Source organism: Protopterus annectens, chromosome 13.part0, assembly GCF_019279795.1.
Source record: "Protopterus annectens isolate FY-2018-M chromosome 13.part0, PAN1.0, whole genome shotgun sequence".
NCBI lineage: Eukaryota > Metazoa > Chordata > Ceratodontiformes > Protopteridae > Protopterus > Protopterus annectens.
In genome coordinates, this window is record NC_056747.1 from 505,178,689 (window position 1) to 505,197,211 (window position 18,523).

The following is an 18,523-nucleotide window of genomic DNA, read 5'->3' on the forward strand; positions in this document are numbered from 1 at the left end:
GTTAAAGCTGGTAAAGATTAATTGGGTATTTTTCTTTGAAATCACACCTGTCCTACTGTATTATTTTAAGTTTCTATGTAATCTCTGAACTCTTAGATATCTCTGTGGTGTAGAATCTTTGTCTTGCCTTTCCCAGGATTGTCTATTAAGTTGTTTAAAACCTTCTACCTGTGTGTGATTTGTGTGAAATAATCTGTGTGTGTGTGTGTGTGTTTATAGAGTGTGTGTGTGTGTGCCACTTAAAGAACGCACTGGTTGGACAGAGAGGGTACCATTGGATATTAATACTGCCCAGTTAGGCTGAGACCTGGACACCCTTTAAGGGCCCTTTTAGTAGCTGATATTATTAACTGGGTGATGGCAGTTTACTATATCATAGTCTGGGGGTAAGGGACACAGTTGAGAAGAATCAGTCAGCCTTTAGGAGGTGTCAAGCTGGACCTTATAGCTGTGCCAGTGGGGAGTCTTATTGGGGACCTGGTGAGCAAGGGAGCAACCAGCCCCAGACTGACTGTGATCTCTGTGTGTGCTTAAGGGAAATTGTACTTTACTGTGTGTATTAGTTATCCTTTCCTCTTCTAGGAGACTACCTCCCTGGTGTTAGTGGTGAGGATTGAGGCTCCTTGATTGCTGGGCCAGTGCACTGTCGTCACAGTAGTCATGATGTGAGAAATCTTAGAAGCACATGACTCCATTAAAATCCTTTAAGTTTTAGATTTCAGCAGATATGGAATGAGAGTTAGAAGATGAATAAAGAAGGTCCTGGGATGCACAAGGGAGACACTAGAAGGCATGTGTACCAAGATAAAAAGGTGGTTATTCTTCAAGGTTGGCATAGAGGTTGAGCAGATTGAGCTGAATGAGTATATCAGGGTTAGTAATAGTTAACCCAGATAATAAGGAAAGCTCTGTGAGGAATGGAATTTGGAAATAAAGCTGGCACATGGAAACAAAAGAAATGCAAGTCTGGGTCTTGTAGACCTTTTAGGACAAGGAAAAGGAAGACATTAATATTTTTGTTTCAGAAAAAGTAACATATGTGCCATTAATAAGAGTACTGTGTTTCACTCTGAGCCAGGAAGACCAAATGAGTAAGTTTTAGGAATGGGATGGGTTGAAAAGTTTTATCAGATAATGTGTTCTCATAAATTACTTTTGGAGTAAAATAAAGAAGCTCTGGCATGGGTAGAAACGATGTCACAGTCCAGAGGTTTAGGCTGACATCATAGTTACTAAAGAGGTGGTGGCGATCTTAGTTTAGGGTATTGTTTGTCTTACGCAAGGAATCATTTGAGATAGATGCATACGCATAAAAATTGGACAGTTGTGCTTGTTTTGTTGTTGACAATGAACTTTGACACCATGAGATTATAAGCCTCTGATCTGTTCTGTACCTCAGGAAAGGCCATGGAGAAGCTTTCAGTGTACTGTTTTGTAGGGTTCTGAAAGGCCTTAAGCTTTTTTTTTGGAACTTCACAGCCAGCGTGGCTTTGTATGGACGTTTTACCAGTCTAGTTTTGGTCTACCAGTATTACAATTATATTGTGACAGAAATATAATCTGATAGATGTAGTCCACCTGCATTTAAACAAAACCATCACCTTCCTTCTCTACATAAAAAGCTGATTGTCAAGATGCATAAGGCTGCAGTAAGCCCCAAAGTGGTGAGATGGGTAGAAGGTTGGATTAGAGACACGTAACGGAGTGTAATGGTTGGAAGGACGTTCCAATGTCTGCAGCATAGGTTAACAACAGAGTACTGTAGTTGTCAATTTTGGGTTTTTTTATTTTGAATATTCATGTCCATTATTACCATTATTCTGTACCGAGCACTAGTAAAACACAAGGGATTTGACTGTAAGAGTGACTGACTGTGTGGATGGAATGGTCAAACAGGCAGCTTGGATATAGTGCCAAAACATGAACATTCTTGATGTTTGAAACAAAGGCCTTAAAGCAGAAACACTTTTTAATTGTGGATAATAATAGGGAAAATGGATAGGGAAAAGGAACAGTAGTATCCTATTGTCTGTTGATGCTGGACCAGGAAAACTTCAAAAATGAATGATCTTGTAGTATGACAGTAATAAGAATGCGTGTAGTAAACTGATGGGTAGTTTGAGGCATGCACTTTGACTAGGAGAACATTCATCATCAACATCTGAGGTATCACTTGTAGTTCTGAAGGCTAGTGCCTGAAAAATAATCTAAGATGGTTGGCAGGGTCAGAGATAAGGAGCTAAGATCATCAGTACACTAGAGAATATGGAGCATTGGAAGAGACTGTAGGCTATAAACAAGTACATGTTGGGAAAGAGAAGAACCAGGGAAGACTTGAAATGGGTCTTCAAGATCCAGTGTATGTTTGGTCCAGTATTAAAATTATATGATGACAAAAATAGAAGGTATCCCATAGATGCAGTCCACCAGCATTTAAACAAGATTATCACCTTCAATTCCTAAAAAAAAGCTGATTGTCAAGATGTAGGAGGCTTTGGTGTGCCCCAAAGTAGTGAGGTAGATGGCAGGTTGGATTAGAGACACAGTACAGAGGGTAATAGTTGGGAGAGGACACCACTGTCTACAACACAGGTTAACAGCAGAGCACTGTAGGTGTCAGTTTGAGGGCTTCCTTTAACATTGAGTATTCATATCCATTATTACCGTTATTCTGTACTGAGCATCACACAATGTGGGACCCCTAATAAAGCATGAGGGATTTTGTTGTTGGAGGAACTGATTAGGTGGATGGAATGTTCAGACTGGCAGCTTGGTTTAGTGCCAAAACGTGAAAAATCTTGATCTTTGACACAAAGTCCTTAAAGCAGCAACACTTTTTTATGGGGGAGTAATATTAGGGAAAATTAGATAAAAAACAGTAAAATAGTACCCTGTTGTCTGTTGATGCTGGACTTGGAGAACTTCAAAAATAATGGATTTATTACACTAAGAAGACTGAATGTTGTAATTAAATCAAAAGGTGCTTCAACAAAGTATTAGTTTAACGGTATGCACACACAACAAAGTATTAGTTTAAGGGTGTTCACACTTATGCAACCAGCATATAGTACATTTTTTATTTTTTATATTTTTTCCCCCACTAACAGATTTGGTTGATTTTCAATTTAATTGTACAGGTTATAGGTCACATTAAAGGTGGGAAAAGTTTTGAAATGATTTATTTTGGTCTCATTTTTTTATATCACAAAAACCTGGGATTTTAACAGGGGTGTGTAAACTTTTTATATCCACTTATGTTGGAAAGCAACTATGTACAGCTGCTGAGGAAGGGATGAGACATGTGAGGGGTAAAATAGTGGGACAGTGGCATCTGCAGTAGCTGCACAGTGATTTGAACCTGACATGCATTACTGTCCTCTGTCAGATGAGTTAGCATTTGTTCATGTGCATATTGTGGCATGTCCATTTATGGACTTCATGGTACGTTTTTTTCTTCCCCAGGACAGTAACAATTATTTGACTGAGAAATCAAAAAAGAAGAAGAAGAAAACAAGTAAGAAAAAAATTGAAAAGAATGTCAGTAATCATGTGCAGAGTGGAACTGTCCTGGCCAGTGGAGAAAATGATGAGGCTTTTGATGGCACTGAAGCAGATGATGAGACACAAATAGAACTTCCTTTTCACCCCACTTATGAAGAAATAACTGAAAGACTGGGTTCTGAAGGAGAAAAGGAAGTTTCCTTGTCTCTCGTCAGTAATGTGGTAAGTACCTGGTAATTGTCAGTGTTAGTTGAGCTAATTTCTGAATACTGTACTGAAATGGGAATAGCAATGTATATGACTTTAGTTTGAATGCAATCAGTTTTCTTTAGGTGTTCTCTAGTTTGAATCATGAAGAATACGTTATGAAAGTGAAAGCTGTATTCTACATTACCTACTGCTCCTGTTTAAGTCTACCTACAGAAGCATGTAAAAATTTGTTGCCAGATTCCTGATGATGTCTGGATGCAATTCTAACATTCCTGTACTTAAAAATGTCATCTTTTCATTTTAAACCAACTTGTTTTAGCTTTTTAATGTATTTACTACATTGACTTATTATGAAGTTATTGTCTTAACTTTACCTATGTAGTCCACCAGTGATAAGATTAAGTGCTTATTTTATCAACTGAGAATCTAGGTTCATATATTACTTATGACTTTATTTAGGATGGTGTTCAGATTTGTATTGCCAATCAAAAAAAAAAAATCACCATTTTGAAAACAATTATGAAATTGTAATAGGCTATTATGAAACTATGTGGTTCAGTTTCTGAATATGTTATGGAGTTGGAAATGTGAAGGATTAGTATGAAAATAGGCACTATGAAATAAATTGTAGCTCAAGAGAACTCTTAAATAGGGTCCTGATGAGTAGCATACTGTTACCTATTGCTCTGCACCTGGCTGTTCAACAACCATGATCACGCAAGCTATGTTGCATTAACCCATGCTGTCATCCTGTCTACCTTTGTGAAGGATTGTGTTCACCACAGCAGAATTCATTAGTTTTCTGCTGTTAATAATTTATAGCTCTTTCTCTCTCTTCATGATTATTTCAGGAAATTAATAGCTTTAAATGCTAATAGCCTCTTTATTTGAATCTGCCTATTATGTGCCGTATTGTCTATAGAATACAGTCTGCATAGATTCTTCATGGAAGCTAGCCATACATCCTCAGTTTATGTGTTATATATTAAATAGCCTGACAGATGGCCATATGCAGTGTGGTGCCAAAAGAGGAAAAGTATTTGAAGAAGTGTATTTTTGTAGATTTTGTGTGTCTAGTACTACATAAATAAAATTCACACTGTTTTTTTTTATTACTCTTATTTTATTCATTTGATAACAGGATAAGGCCACTGGACGCAAGCGTGCCTGTTCAGGGGTAATCTGGGGACAATCTCTAGTTGTTGCATGCTCACTCACACAGTAAACAAATGAAGGTAGAAAGAATCAAATTCTGTACTCTTGACGAATGAGTTTATTAACAGCTCTGAGCCTTAATCCTTTAATCCTCTATGCCAAGTAACAGAGAATGTTCTAATAGCAACCATCAGAAATTGTGTTGCAACGACCTTGCAACAAGGAAAATTTGCAAAAAGGCTAGAAGCTTTGAAGCCACAAATTAGATTTATTGTATAATGTGAATTGAAAAAACAAGAATCATATAAAGTGCAGTTTGCTACATTCTGTTTTTGCCGAGGAAGAAAATAAACAAATTTAAGTATTTTGCATTGTTTAAAGGATGGAAAAAAAGAGGTATTAGAATTTAGAGAGACGTTCAGTAAGTATTTTGACTGTAGAAGACCATTGGTGCATTTTGTTAACAAGATGAATAATCAAGTCAAAGACTAAATGTGAAGAATTGTATGATTCGTTCATTAATAAGAGACACAGTAGACTGTGATTTAAGAAATGTACATGCAAGAGACAGGCTATTAAAAGCACATCCATATCATCTGATAAGGTCAGATCTAAAGTAAGTTAAATTGCTGGCAGATCAGTACAAGAATTAGAGGAAATATATGTGCATAAGGCCAGATGCTACTCAAATGGAAAAAAAAGGAAGAGTAAGAACTAAAGTGAGAATGAATGAGTGTTTTGCAACATTAATGATATGAAAACAAGAACCATGTGTGAAAGAACTGTAGTAGTAATAGAGAAGAGTAACATATCCATGAAGTAAATTTATTCCACTAATCAGGGAATGTCAAGAAGCAGGTGTGAGATTCAAACTGCTATACCCAACCATCTTCAGATTATTCTTTCCTGGAGGGACCAAATCATTTTTAATGCAGAACATGCTAAGGAGGAAATATAAAGGTTTGCCCAACAAAACATGAGCTGTGAAACAGGAGGAGATTCTACTTCTTGTTCTTTGTGTAATCAAGACCACAGAAAGACTGTGTTAGTGGAACATTTTCCAGTGTTTCAACAGAAAATGCTTGAGAGACAGAAAAAAGCACAAGAATTGACTAGAAGAACCAAGAGTACGTTGGCATTGAAGCAGAGACTGGATTTGGGAGGTGGAGATAAACAAGAATAAAGCCAGTAACTCAGAGATTGACAAATAAATGTGGGATTACAAAGCATTAATTATATTTGTGAAACATGACGGAACAAGAAAGCGTGGAAGTATTGGATTTTTTTGACTTTGTTAAACTTGTAGGGAACTCTAAAGGACATGCCCTATTTAATGTCATCAATGTTTGGAGGAACACTTAGGAGAGGGTTAACTCCAAGTTAAACAAAATTTTGTTATTAAAGGTAATATTTTTATAGTGCATGATATAATCTGCATGCTGTTAAGTAAAGATGTCTCAGTTATTTTCAAGTGTAATGGGGATACTAAAATAAACAGGTGCCCCTATTTATTACTTATTTTCTTTTTCTCCTTGTTTAGTTTTAAGAAATGTAGGCACTGCAGTGTAAAAAAAATGGAGAGGAGTCTGGTCAAAATAGTATAATGCAAGAAAAAATGATGCATTTTTTTCTCATTCTTGCAAAGGCGAGTGATTGGGTTAAGGCCCTTCATTTGATCTAGTAACAATCCTTAAGAGAAAGCAAATAAATAAACAAGAATATTGAATATATAATAAAGCTTTGTCTAGCAAATAAATAAATGAACAGCTGCATGTAGAAACAACTCTGTATCTGGTTCTCCTGTCTCCATGAATGCAATCTGATAGAGCAGTAAAAACAGAATAGTCTTTCTTTCAATGACTAGGAGATAATGTTTTCTGAAAGCATTCAAGTGTTTTCCTTTTCTGGGAAAGCAATAAAGATAAGACAGAACCAGACAGCACTTATCATAGGCACAGGCTGTATCATGCATCTTAGCGTGGATAACTTTCCTTTTAGGCTAACCCACATCTGTGAGTGTGGCTGTCAGTTTGAGACAACTTTTCCTATTGGAAGGGTAAAACTTCAATATTTGAAGATGTACATAGCTTTGAGTGTTAGTATTAAGTTAATAGGTTTTAATTAGGAGTGTATCGGTTGCATTGTTTGTTTGACAGCTTTCAATAAAACAAAAAGTTTTGTAAGATGTGACATAGGCTCAGATGGATATGACAAGAAACAACTGTATAAAAGATCAACCTGCCAATCAATTAGTGTGTGCATGTAACACAAAAGCTGGAACTAGATACCTAACAAAAAAGCTGTTACAAATGAAAGGTGAGAATAATAACTTTTTAACGTAATGACTCTCTGTATTATCTTTAAATGTCAATGGTCTCACAGATATATACAAAAAAGAAAGAGTTGTGAACTGTATTAAAATGTAGACTACAAATAGCTATGCTACAGGAGACATATTTGAAAAGAACTGAACATGTAAATTTGATAACAAAAGATGTTTTTCGTGTTTCACTGTTGCAGTCATTGCATTTGGGTTATCTGCTTGCAGGTAGCCCTCAGTCGGCCTGATTAACAAAGTCTTGGGTCCTGTGTCGGTTGCTGTCCCTTCTTCCATGACGTCAGGGGTATAAAACATGCAACCAATGCCATTACATCAGTCTTTACTGCCGTGCGGTGCCTGAAGCAGAAGCAGTTTGCAAGTGCCGGTCAGCCGACTCCTGAAATTTTTGTTTTCGAGTTTCAGAACCGAAGTCTTAACTAAAGCTAAGTACCCCATTGGGGAAACTTTTTCTTGCTCCTTACCGATGTCAGTAAAAGTTAATAATTGTATTACCTGTGGAAAGCAAATACCTCATAAAGATTTTCATTCGTACTGTATTCCTTGCCTAGGCCCTGACCACGACGTACCTTGCTATCGGTTTTGTGCTTTATTTAATCAGCGCACTGTTCGTCGTCTATATATTTTCGCCTCTAAATATTTCGGTTCTCTGTTTAATTATCCAGAAATGTCGTCAGTTAGCCATCTGACTACCGGGATTTTGAAAAAATGCAAAGATAAAGACAGAGACAGGCCGCCGAGGTCCAAAACTGCCAACGATGCTTCGCCTAAGCCAGTCGGCAGTTCACCTGTACTCAATGAGGTGCTTTCACAGCCCCTGATACCCGCTACGTCTGATTCGCAGGCCTCTACTGAGACCCATTCGGAGTCTGGTATGCCACGAGATGCTTCAACTATGGAACCCACGGATGTCTCTACCTTGGATGGGTCCGGAGCTGCTGTGCAGGCACCGGCTTCTGAGGGTGTATTCAGGCCTATGGACTTGCATATTAAACTGAAGCCTCCTTCTTCACTTAGGCCTAAATCTCGAACCATGCATAAAAAAATGACGCCCAGGCCACATGCTCAGGCCTCTATGCCTAAAAAATAAATGACAAGAATGGCTGAAGATCTAATAACTCTCTCTAATCAGGGGTAGCCAACCCCCCCTTCTAAGAGGCCTAGGGACTGACGTTGTTTATGAATCTTCTGACCAGGATTCTGTTTTTTCTGATTCTTCTGATTATCTGGATTTGCCCTTATCTACTTATGAGGATTCTGATGCAGAGGACTCCAGTCCCCTCTGCTTCCCCTCCAGAGGAATTTTCTTTTGGTGAAACCTTACATACTCTAAGGGAGCATTTCCACTGGGAAAGCCAGGATTTTTCTGATTCAAAAAAGAGGCTCAGGGATTTCTTACTCCTGCCTCAGCATAGGCCTTTAGCTATTCCTCCTGTACAGACATTGTTGATGATGCTTTTTTCTGAATCTAGTTTGGCCCCTGATTCCTTGCCTTCTGCTCCCAGAAAACCTGACAGATATTACAGGGTCCCTGAGTCACACAAATTCCTTTTTAAAAATCCTATTGCGGATCCAGAGACTATTTCTCAGGGACCCAAGGGCATTAAGGCTTCTACTGTTAAAAATCCTAGCCCTTCTGATAGAGACTCCAGGGCGCTGGATAGATGGGGTAAGAATGCAACCTTGACCATTAGGGCTTTAAACTGCAATTTTAATATGTTAAAGTATCAGCAACATGTTATTGGATTGCGTAAAGAGAATATGATGTTGATTCCTGGTTGTGTGGAAAATAAAGAATTACAGGATTTAATGCATTCTGCTGAACAGGTTGGAAAACATACTTTGCATTGTGGTTTTGATTCATTAGAGGCCTCTTGCAGGGCTGCTGTTACTGGGTCTGTGCTCAGAAGGCATGCTTGGCTTAAGGGGCAATCTTTACCTGATCATGTTAAAACTAAATTGTTGGATGCTCCCTTAAATCAGGACCGCCTGTTTGGCAACAAGGCTGAGGAAGTTCTTAAAAAGATGGAAGATAAAGCTAAATCTATGCAAACTGTTGAAGATTTATTACAAGTTCAGCCTCCTAGATTTAGTAGGCACTGGCCCTCTAAAAATTGGTCCTTTCCAGCCCTTCTCTAGCCAAACCCAGACACAGCAGAAACCCCAAGTTTCAGTCCCAGGGGACACACAAGACTAAGCAGTGGGGGGCCTCCACTTCCAAATCTGGGAGTAATAAGACCCCCCCCCTATGGTAAACTGTCTCAATGACTTCCTTTTAAAATTTCCAAGCACTTATCAAGTGACTGCCCCTTTGGGAGGAAAGATTGCTCTTCATGCAAAGAACTGGGAGCAAATTACCCAGGACAAATGGGTTTTAAATATAGTGTCCCAAGGATACTAATTTCACTTCCACACGTTGCCAACACCAAACTGGTGGCCGGACCTACTCCTAAATCAATGGGCAGAGGGCCAGAAACAAGTACTTTCTCTCGTATGCATGGGGGCTATTCATTTTGTACCAGAAGAGGAAAAGGGACAAGGTTTCTACTTGAGACTTTTCCTGGTACCCAGAAAAGACAATTCATGGCATCCTATCTTGGACCTGTCTACTCTAAACACCTTTTTGGAGATTCCAAAATTCAAGATGCTGACTCTTCACCAGTTGCTTCCTATGCTAGGCAAAGATGCCTGGTTGGCAACACTAGATTTAAAAGAAGCATACCTGCACATCCCAATCAGGGAATCTTGCAGAAGATGCCTTTGCTTCAAAGCAGGCTACACACACACACTATCAGTTCTCTGCACTGCCCTTTGGCTTATCTACTGCGCCCAGGGTATTCACAAAGTGCCTAGCTCCAGTTATTGCATTCTGCAGGCAAAGAAATATTCAAATATACCCATACCTGGATGATTGTCTAATTCAGGCAGAAAGCCAGGACATACTTATGAATCATCTGGCCTTTGTACTAAGGGTTCTAACCTGTCTGGGGTACACCATAAATGAACAGAAATCTCACCTGGTACCCTGTCAACAAATTATATTCCTGGGAGCAAGCTTGAATACAACTTCCCAGATGGCTTACCTCATGCCAGAGAAACAAATTCATTTGACAATCTACTTCAAACAAGTGGCCACAAAAACCCTGGTATCTGCAAGACAAATACTGCAAGCCTTGGGGTTCATGGCCTCCTGCATTCTTCTAATTCCATATGCAAGACTGCATATGAGGAAACTACAGTGGTATCTAAAAAGCCTATGGAGTCAACATTCCCAGGATCTAGAAGCAATGATTCCTATCATACCTTGCCTATGCCTAGAGTTCCTTTGGTGGGCAGAGGCCTGCCACCAAAACAAGGGACTACCTTTCACACACCCCCCGATCTTAACTTTGTTTTGGAGAAACTCACTCCACCTCCTTTCCAGCTTTTTGGAAAACAGCTTTCCTTTTAGCAATCACTTCAGCTAGAAGGGTATCTGAATTACAGGCCCTTATGGCAGTGGAACCTTTCATCATCTTTCATGCGGACAGGGTGTCCCATAGAACCATTCCTTCCTTCATGCCCAAGGTGGTATCCAGTGTGGCTCTTAATCAGTCCATTCATTTGCCAACCTTCTTTCCCAATCCACAGAACAAAGGGGAACGGATACTGCATTAATTAGATGTGCACAGACAACTTAGATTCTACTTGGACAGGACTAAACCTCAAAGGAAATCTGAACAACTGCTGGTGGCATTTGCTGCATGGGCAGAGGGGAAGGCTATTTCAAAGCAAACCATTTCTAAATGGATAGGCCATTGCATTCATTTCTGGTATAAGCACCATGGAAAACCTATCCCCCAGGGGATCAGACCTCACTCCAGCAGGGCTGCCTCTACCTCTACAGCCTTTCTCAGAGGCATCCCTGCCAGGGACATCCTAGAAGCTGCTACCTGGAGTTCTGTACATACTTTCACCAAGCATTATCATTTGCCAATTTTCTCTAAATGCAGAGCTGGCTTTGCCACTGCAGTCTTGCAGGGCCTTATAGCTGGTCCTAATGCTATTTAAACTCCTCCTCCCAACCACATCTTTGGGAATCTAACCAAATGTAATGATTGCAAAAGTGAAACACGAAGAACATAGTTCAGTTGTGTACACTTACCATAAATGTAGATGTTAGAGTGTATTCACTGTTGCAGTCCTGGTTACCCTCCCTCCAGCCCCCTAACTTCTTTTGCTTATGCCTCTATTTTCCTTTACTATGCTTAAAAGCTTTTTGGCGTATTTGCTTTTTTGTTGGGGGTATATCATTGTACCTTTATATTTAATTGCTTCCCATTAGGGGGGCACCTAACATCTGGGGCAAGAAAAACTGATGTAATGGCATCGGCTGCATGTTTTATACACCTGACGACCTGATGTCATGGAAGAAGGGACAGCAACTGACGCAGGACCCAAAACATTGTTAATCAGGCAGACTGAGGGCTACCTGCAAGCAGATAACCCAAATGTAATGACTGCAACAGTGAATACACTTGAACATCTACATTTATGGTAAGTGTACACAACTGTGCTGTTTTCAGGGTGGTTATTTAGCAGAATATCTGGGTCAAAAGAAAAGAGGAGTATTTATATTATATGCAAGAAGAGCTCCAGTAGTGATAGAAGAGGATAAAAAATGTAATAATGATAGATTTGTAGTACTAAGGGGCTACTGGCAAGGGAGGATTAAACTGACATGTATTTATAGTCTACCTAATGCTGTTATAATGGAGCTTAAGAAAATTTTCACAGAAATAATTAGTTTCCAGCAGGGAATATTGCTTGTATGTGGGGACTAAAATTTGATTTGCAGTAGTGAAGATGTGCCTGGGTGGCCCGGAAGGGAAAATATAACAAAGGTGGGTATATTTTTGAAGAAATTTAAGAAAATATTTGGCATAGCAGATGTGATTTAAGTAGTAGGAGTTTGGAGTGAATTTACATATTATTCCCCGATATACAAAAACTGGGGCTAGGCTAGACAGAACTTACATTTCACAGGAACATGTGCATTTAATTGAAAGTTTTGATATGCATCCAATAATTATTTCAGTTCACGTACTAATAATAACTAAAATAAAAACACAGGGTAATGAAATAAAACTGAGACACTGGTGCCTTCCCCCTTATCTGTTGAAAAGCGAGCAATTTAAGGAATTGGTAGTGGAAATTATTCGGGAGTAATTAGGGAAGATAGAAATTTCTTCTGAAAATATAGCTAGGGAGTGGGATAAAATTAAAGTGGAGTTTATAAATAGAGTGGAAAGAGAGAGAAATGGTTAAGAAGTAACAATAATTATTTAGAGGGACTGACAAATGTTAAAGTATTGCAGAATAGGGGGAATCTCACAGAACAAGAAGAGGTAGCAATTGCAGAATGCTAAGTAGAAAATAAAGGATTTCCTCGGTAATATGCATGAGTTTAAAAAGATTGCTTTTAAGTAACTTTTTTTTATGATAATGCCAGAGAGCAAAAACTTTTAGCGTAACGACTCAGACAACAGAAAGTAGAAAGTTTTGTCATCAAGCTTAAGGAGCCTATAACAAGAAGATAAGAAATCCTGTAGAGGCACTAGTAATATTTCAGAAATTTTATGAAAGTCTGTGTAAAGCAGAGAAATATGGAGACCAAGGAAAGATGCAAATGGAAATGTTTCTGGAAGAATTTAATATGCCAGGTTTAGAGGTAGATGAAACTCCATTACTAACAGTTAGGGTAGGGGACGATGAGATAAAAATAGTGATGTATAACCAATCCACAGGAAAGTCCCCAGGAATAGATGGTATTCCTTTGGAAGTTTGGAACCCATTGCATGCCTCACAGCAAAAGGTTCTCCCATTCGATTCTCGGTTGGAGTGCGGGGAGTGCTTTCTGTGTGGAGTCTGCATGTCCTTCTCGTGGTTGGGTGGCGTTCGAAAGACACGCGTAAATGGGCGTGCCTTGGTTGGACGTCGAGCTGGCGCCTCGGCGTTCGTGAAAATCTACTGCCAATCATTAGCGGATCGTAGTTCCACTGTGGCGACCCCTAACCGGGAAAAGCCAAAAGACGAACAACAACAACAACAACAGACAGTAACCATCCGACCCAATACCATATTCATGGATGACTTTAATTACCCCACTGTTATCTGGGAATTCCATATGAAAGTAAATGGACATGCACAGAGATTCCTGGATTTTGTAAACACAGACTCCCTGGACCAGATGGTCAATATACCATCCAGGGGTGCAAACATACTGTATCTGGTCCTCACTAATATGCGAGAGTGCTGCACACCCCCTACAGCAGTGTCTTCTCTGGTAAGATCAGACCACAGAATGGTTTCCTTTGAAGTAAAAATAACACCTAGATCTCTAGCTAAACCTGTAATATTCAGGAGCTACACTAAGGCTAACCTCCTGCTATTAAGTGATAACCTGGCAAAATTTCAAGCCCCAGTAAACCCTGAAAACACTGCTGCCTATGCAGAACTGTTCATAGAAACCCTGTAGAAGCATGTTAATAGCTGCATAGAGGCAGCTGTACCCACCAGGAGGAAGTACAGAAGTAACTCAGGAAACAAGCCACCCTGGTGAAATCACAAAATCAATAGGCTGTATAACAGAAGGAAGAAAATCATGGCAGAAATTAGGAGGCTCAGCACCCAGCAGGATAAAACACTCTCATCAAACTAAACAAACAACTCAGAGGACAAGTAAAGTCTACCAACGCTAAATGTGAGATAACTGTGGCCTCCCGGATCAAGGACAGCCACAAAGCATTGTTTAGCTATGTCCACAACCTCAGAGGTAATACACATCTGTGTGCAGAACTCATTGTAAATGGAGCCACCTATACTGAGCCAGAAAGTATAGGAAACGTCCTGGATGATAAATTAAGCTCCAACTTTATCCCTCTCTCCCCCTCAACCTTCTGTCAGGAAATACCATCAAACATAAGCCCCCCCCAATTATCACTAGGGAACAGTTCCTTAATGCTCTCTCTAAGACCAAAAACACTGCATCAGTGGGCCCAGACAGTATCCCAGGATTCCTTCTAAAACAACATGAAACATAACCTATCAGGGCCTCTGGAATTACTGTAGCCTCCAAACACCTATCAGGGCCTCTGGAATTACTGTAGCCTACAAACAGGCTTTGTGCCTCATGAATGGAGAATGGCAACAGACATCCCTCTGCACTAAGGTGGACCCTGGCAACGATAGACCTATAAGTTTTGCTAGTCCTGTATATAAAACCATGGAAAAAATTATCATGGAGATGATCAACAGAGATAGTAAACCTCCAGATACTGGACCCAACCCAGTTTGGTTTTGTCAAGTGCAGATCACATCTACTCAACCTGGTGGACTTCTTTGAGAAGGTAACCAAAGCAATGGATGAGGTAAAATGATTTGCAATGCCTACCTTGACCTGGCCAAGGCATTTGACACAATACTCCTCTCAGGCATTGCTGACACACTCAAGAGATTAGGTGCAAACTCTTATGTCACCCGGTGGATAGCCAACTGGCTCACAGACAGGACCCAGGAAGATAGAATTGAGGGGTCCACCTCTAAAAGGAGGCTAGTCACAAGTGGAGTCCCTCGGGGATCATTCCTTTTTGGCATTTACTTCTCAGAAGTCAAAGCCAATGTCAGTAGTCTTTGGCTGACTAAATTTGAAGATAATTGCAAATTAGGAGCTGTCATTAAATATCACACTGACACAAATGTTCTCCAGGAGGGACTGACACAGACAAGCAACTGGTGTTAGAGCCATGGACTAAAACCAAATGCCAAGAAATGCATAATAGTATCCTTTGAGAATTCATCCATCCCTGGTAACTGTCATATTGACAACACACCCCTTAGAGATGACCCAGTAGTCAGGGACTTAGGGACACACATAGATAGTAACCTAGCCTTTGACCATCACGTGTCTACAGTAGTGTAGAAATCATTCTATGTTGTGCAACTTATGAACAAAGGTATGGCATCTAAGTCCAAGGAAGTCATTGTTCCACTGTATTTGGCATTCATCCAACCTGTCTTTGACTCCAGTGCCCCTTTTGGTATGTACCTAATGAGGCATATCCAACAATTGCAATGTCCACAGATGTTCCTCACTAAAAGAATACAGGGCATAAGTAAAATGTCCTATGCAGACCGCCTCAAGGCCCTGTCACTGTATTCTCTCTCCTACAGGCTTTTGAAGGGAGATTTATGCCTGCCATACAGGGCATTGTCAGATTCCACTCTGATGGACTTCCTGCATATCTGCAAAAAAAGCAGCACCTGAATTACTTGTTCTAAAGACTTAAAGCTTGCCTGTGATATAAATAGGACTGGCTGTTGAGATGGGCATGTATCCCAGAGACTACCCTGTCTATAGAACAGGCTCCCCAGTCCCCATCCATGTGAAGCAGAGTTCCTCCCTAACCCAATTCAAGTGTAGCTTGGACAGTTGGATGGGGGAAAACAGAAATTCATCCCTGGTTTGGCACCTATGCCTCTAATGGACACAGACAACCTGTAAATGGTTCATCTCCCAGGCCCCTGCTTACTCTTATCAAGGGTGTCAGAATCTGTCAGAGAATTGGGATGCATGGCTAGGCTTAAAAGGGCCCTTGTGGTCATTAGCCTATTAAACAACTATGAACCTGTGGGATCCACGGATAAGGTATCTGCGCAGCTCTCCACCCTTCTATCAATAGCGAACTCCTCCATGAGGTTGATTTCTTATTCAGCGAATGGAGAGAGCAGAACAGCCGCAGCAGAAATTTCTCTTAGGAGGCATTCCTGGATGCATCTCTGTAACTTCACAGAATCCTTTAAGTCTTCCTTTACCAACGTCTCCTTTGATGGTTCAACTCTTTTTGGGCTGCAGGTAAAAGAGACTTTGACCAGGTGTGAGCAGGAAGGGAAAACCTTAGCTGCCGTCGGAGTCCATTTCTCCCTACCTTCTAGACCCTATCCCAAGGGTCAAACAGGAGGGAAAATGTGGTTCCGTAAATCCCAAAAAAGATTTCCCTCAGGTACAAGGTCAACCCTCCCCTAGGGGCAGAGGGGGAGGATACGATGGAAGATGCTATCCTCGCAGCAGAGGAGGTCCGCAACATCAGGGAGATAGAGAAACTTTCTCTGATCGTCCCTTCCATCACCCCTGAGGGGTTGCCCAACTGTCTGTCTCTGGAGACAGTTGGGGGTCATTTTTTTACTGTACCCAAGCACCTGGCTAAACATTTCCCAAGATTGTTTGGTACAAACCATAATATCCAGAGGTTACCAATTCTGTATCTCAGCAAACTCAACAAGTCTGTAAAGAAATCGAAATTCCGAATGATCACTCTGCAGTTGATATTTCCCTTTATCGGGCAAGACAACTGGATGTGCTCAGTAGATCATCAGGACGCTTACTACCACATCAAAAAGGACAGGTGCTCCAGAAGACACCTACGTTTTCAACTTGGCGCCAGTCATTTTCAATTTCGAACACTGCCCTTTGGCCTCACTTCAGCCCCCAGAGTGTTCACCAAATGCATGGCAGTGGTAATGGCTCACCTGAGACGTCAAGGATTCCAGGTGTTTCTGTACCTAGACGACTGGCTCCTCACTGCTACCACCAAGCACCAACTAATCAGAACCAGGGACAAGACTCTATCCTTGTGTGCCGGATTAGGCATTAAAATAAACCTAAAAAAATCAGCCTTATCGCTATTGCAGCACATTGTATTCTTAGCTCAGAAATTGTCTCAAACACCATGACAGCAAAATTGACACTAGAAAGAATAGAATCATTACGCGACAAGTCAGATCCTTGCTGAAGAGAGACAAAGTACAGGCCAGGGTAGTCCTTCAGGTCCTAGGCACAATGGCTTCCTCCATTCTCTTAGTCCTCGTAGCCCGTCTGCACATGAGAGTACTTCACTGGCTACTGTTTACCCAGTGGCCAATGCAGGACCTCCCCTTGTCTCACCAAATTCTCATCACAAACGCCTGCAAGAAGGATTTGACATGGTGGTTACTTACGGATCAACTTCATTTAGGTCACCCACTTGTTCTTCCTCAAGAAAATGCAGTTTTGACGACGGACGCCTCCCAGATAGGGTGGGGGGGACATTATCTGGGAATGACGGTCCAAGGTACTTGGCAGAACCATGAGAACCACTTGCACATAAATGTTCTGGAGATGAGAGCGGTGTTCTATGCGTTGCAAGCACTTCACAGTTCTCTTCCCACAGGGACAATTGCAATTCAATCAGACAACATGTCTGTAGTGTGGTACATAAACAAGCAAGGGGGAACCAAATCTTACCCACTTTGTCGAGAGGCCTTAAGAGTATGGAAATGGGTGATGGACACTCAACGCTTTCTGGTAGCAGCGCACATTCTGGGGAAGTCCAATGTGATAGCAGACAAACTCAGTCGAGCAATTCTGATGCCTCACAAGTGGTCCCTGAATTCAGTAGTTGCAAAAGAGATTTTTGCAAATGGGGCCAGCCTTGCTGCGACCTATTCGCCATGTACATGAACACCAAATGCAGCAGCTACTTTGCCCTAATTCCCCATCCGGGGATGTCACCCAGGGATGCTCTGGTCCACAATTGGCCTCCGGGACTCCTGTATGCTTTTCCACCTTTTCCTCTCATTCCAAAAATGATTCAGAAAGCAAAACTGTTGAGGAGTACCTTGATCCTCATTGCTCCTTACTGGCCTCGCCAAGTCTGGCTCCCCTTCCTGTGGCCCTATCTCTTGGAGGAACCATGGATTCTGGAACCATCTCCAGACCTCCTGATTCATCAATTGAGGCAGTTCCATCCTTCTATCCAGACCCTAAAATTGACAGCATGGCTGCTCCTGTTACACGAATAGCCAGGTGTGTTTCCCTTTCACCTACAGTCAAACACATTTTGATTTCTTCATACAAACCTTCCACTAGGAAATTTTATTCCAGCAAATGGAAAAGGTTCTCTATTTGGGCACTAAACCAAGGCATAGATCCCTATACAGCTCATATAGAATCTGTCTTGTCTTTTCTGGCATCCATTTTTCATGAAGGAGCTACAGCGGCTACTGTTAGAGTTCAGTTAGCTGCCATCTCAGATTACCATTTTGGCTACATGGGAAATCCAGTCATGTCCTACTCTTTGTGAAAAACCTTTTTGAAAGGAGTTCTTCTTCTCAGACCTCGAGTCAGACAACCACCAGAGCCCTGGGACCTAAATCTAATTTTTACATCTTTAATTTCAGCCCCTTTTGAACCCTCTTCTTCATCAGATCTGAAATTATTGTCTTGGAAAACATTGTTTTTAG

The 18,523-nt window shown here is 40.8% G+C and overlaps 1 protein-coding gene across 9 annotated transcripts in view; it reads left to right on the forward strand.

Moving 5' to 3' along the window:
- LOC122787415 overlaps positions 1 to 18,523 on the forward strand; it is a 678,631-nt gene that overhangs the window by 395,802 nt on the left and 264,306 nt on the right. For all 9 annotated transcript variants that reach the window (XM_044054125.1, XM_044054129.1, XM_044054127.1 and 6 more), the window contains exon 9: positions 3,463 to 3,723. In XM_044054125.1, the coding sequence (XP_043910060.1) occupies positions 3,463 to 3,723 (261 nt within the window). The remainder of the gene's footprint in view (positions 1 to 3,462; positions 3,724 to 18,523) is intronic.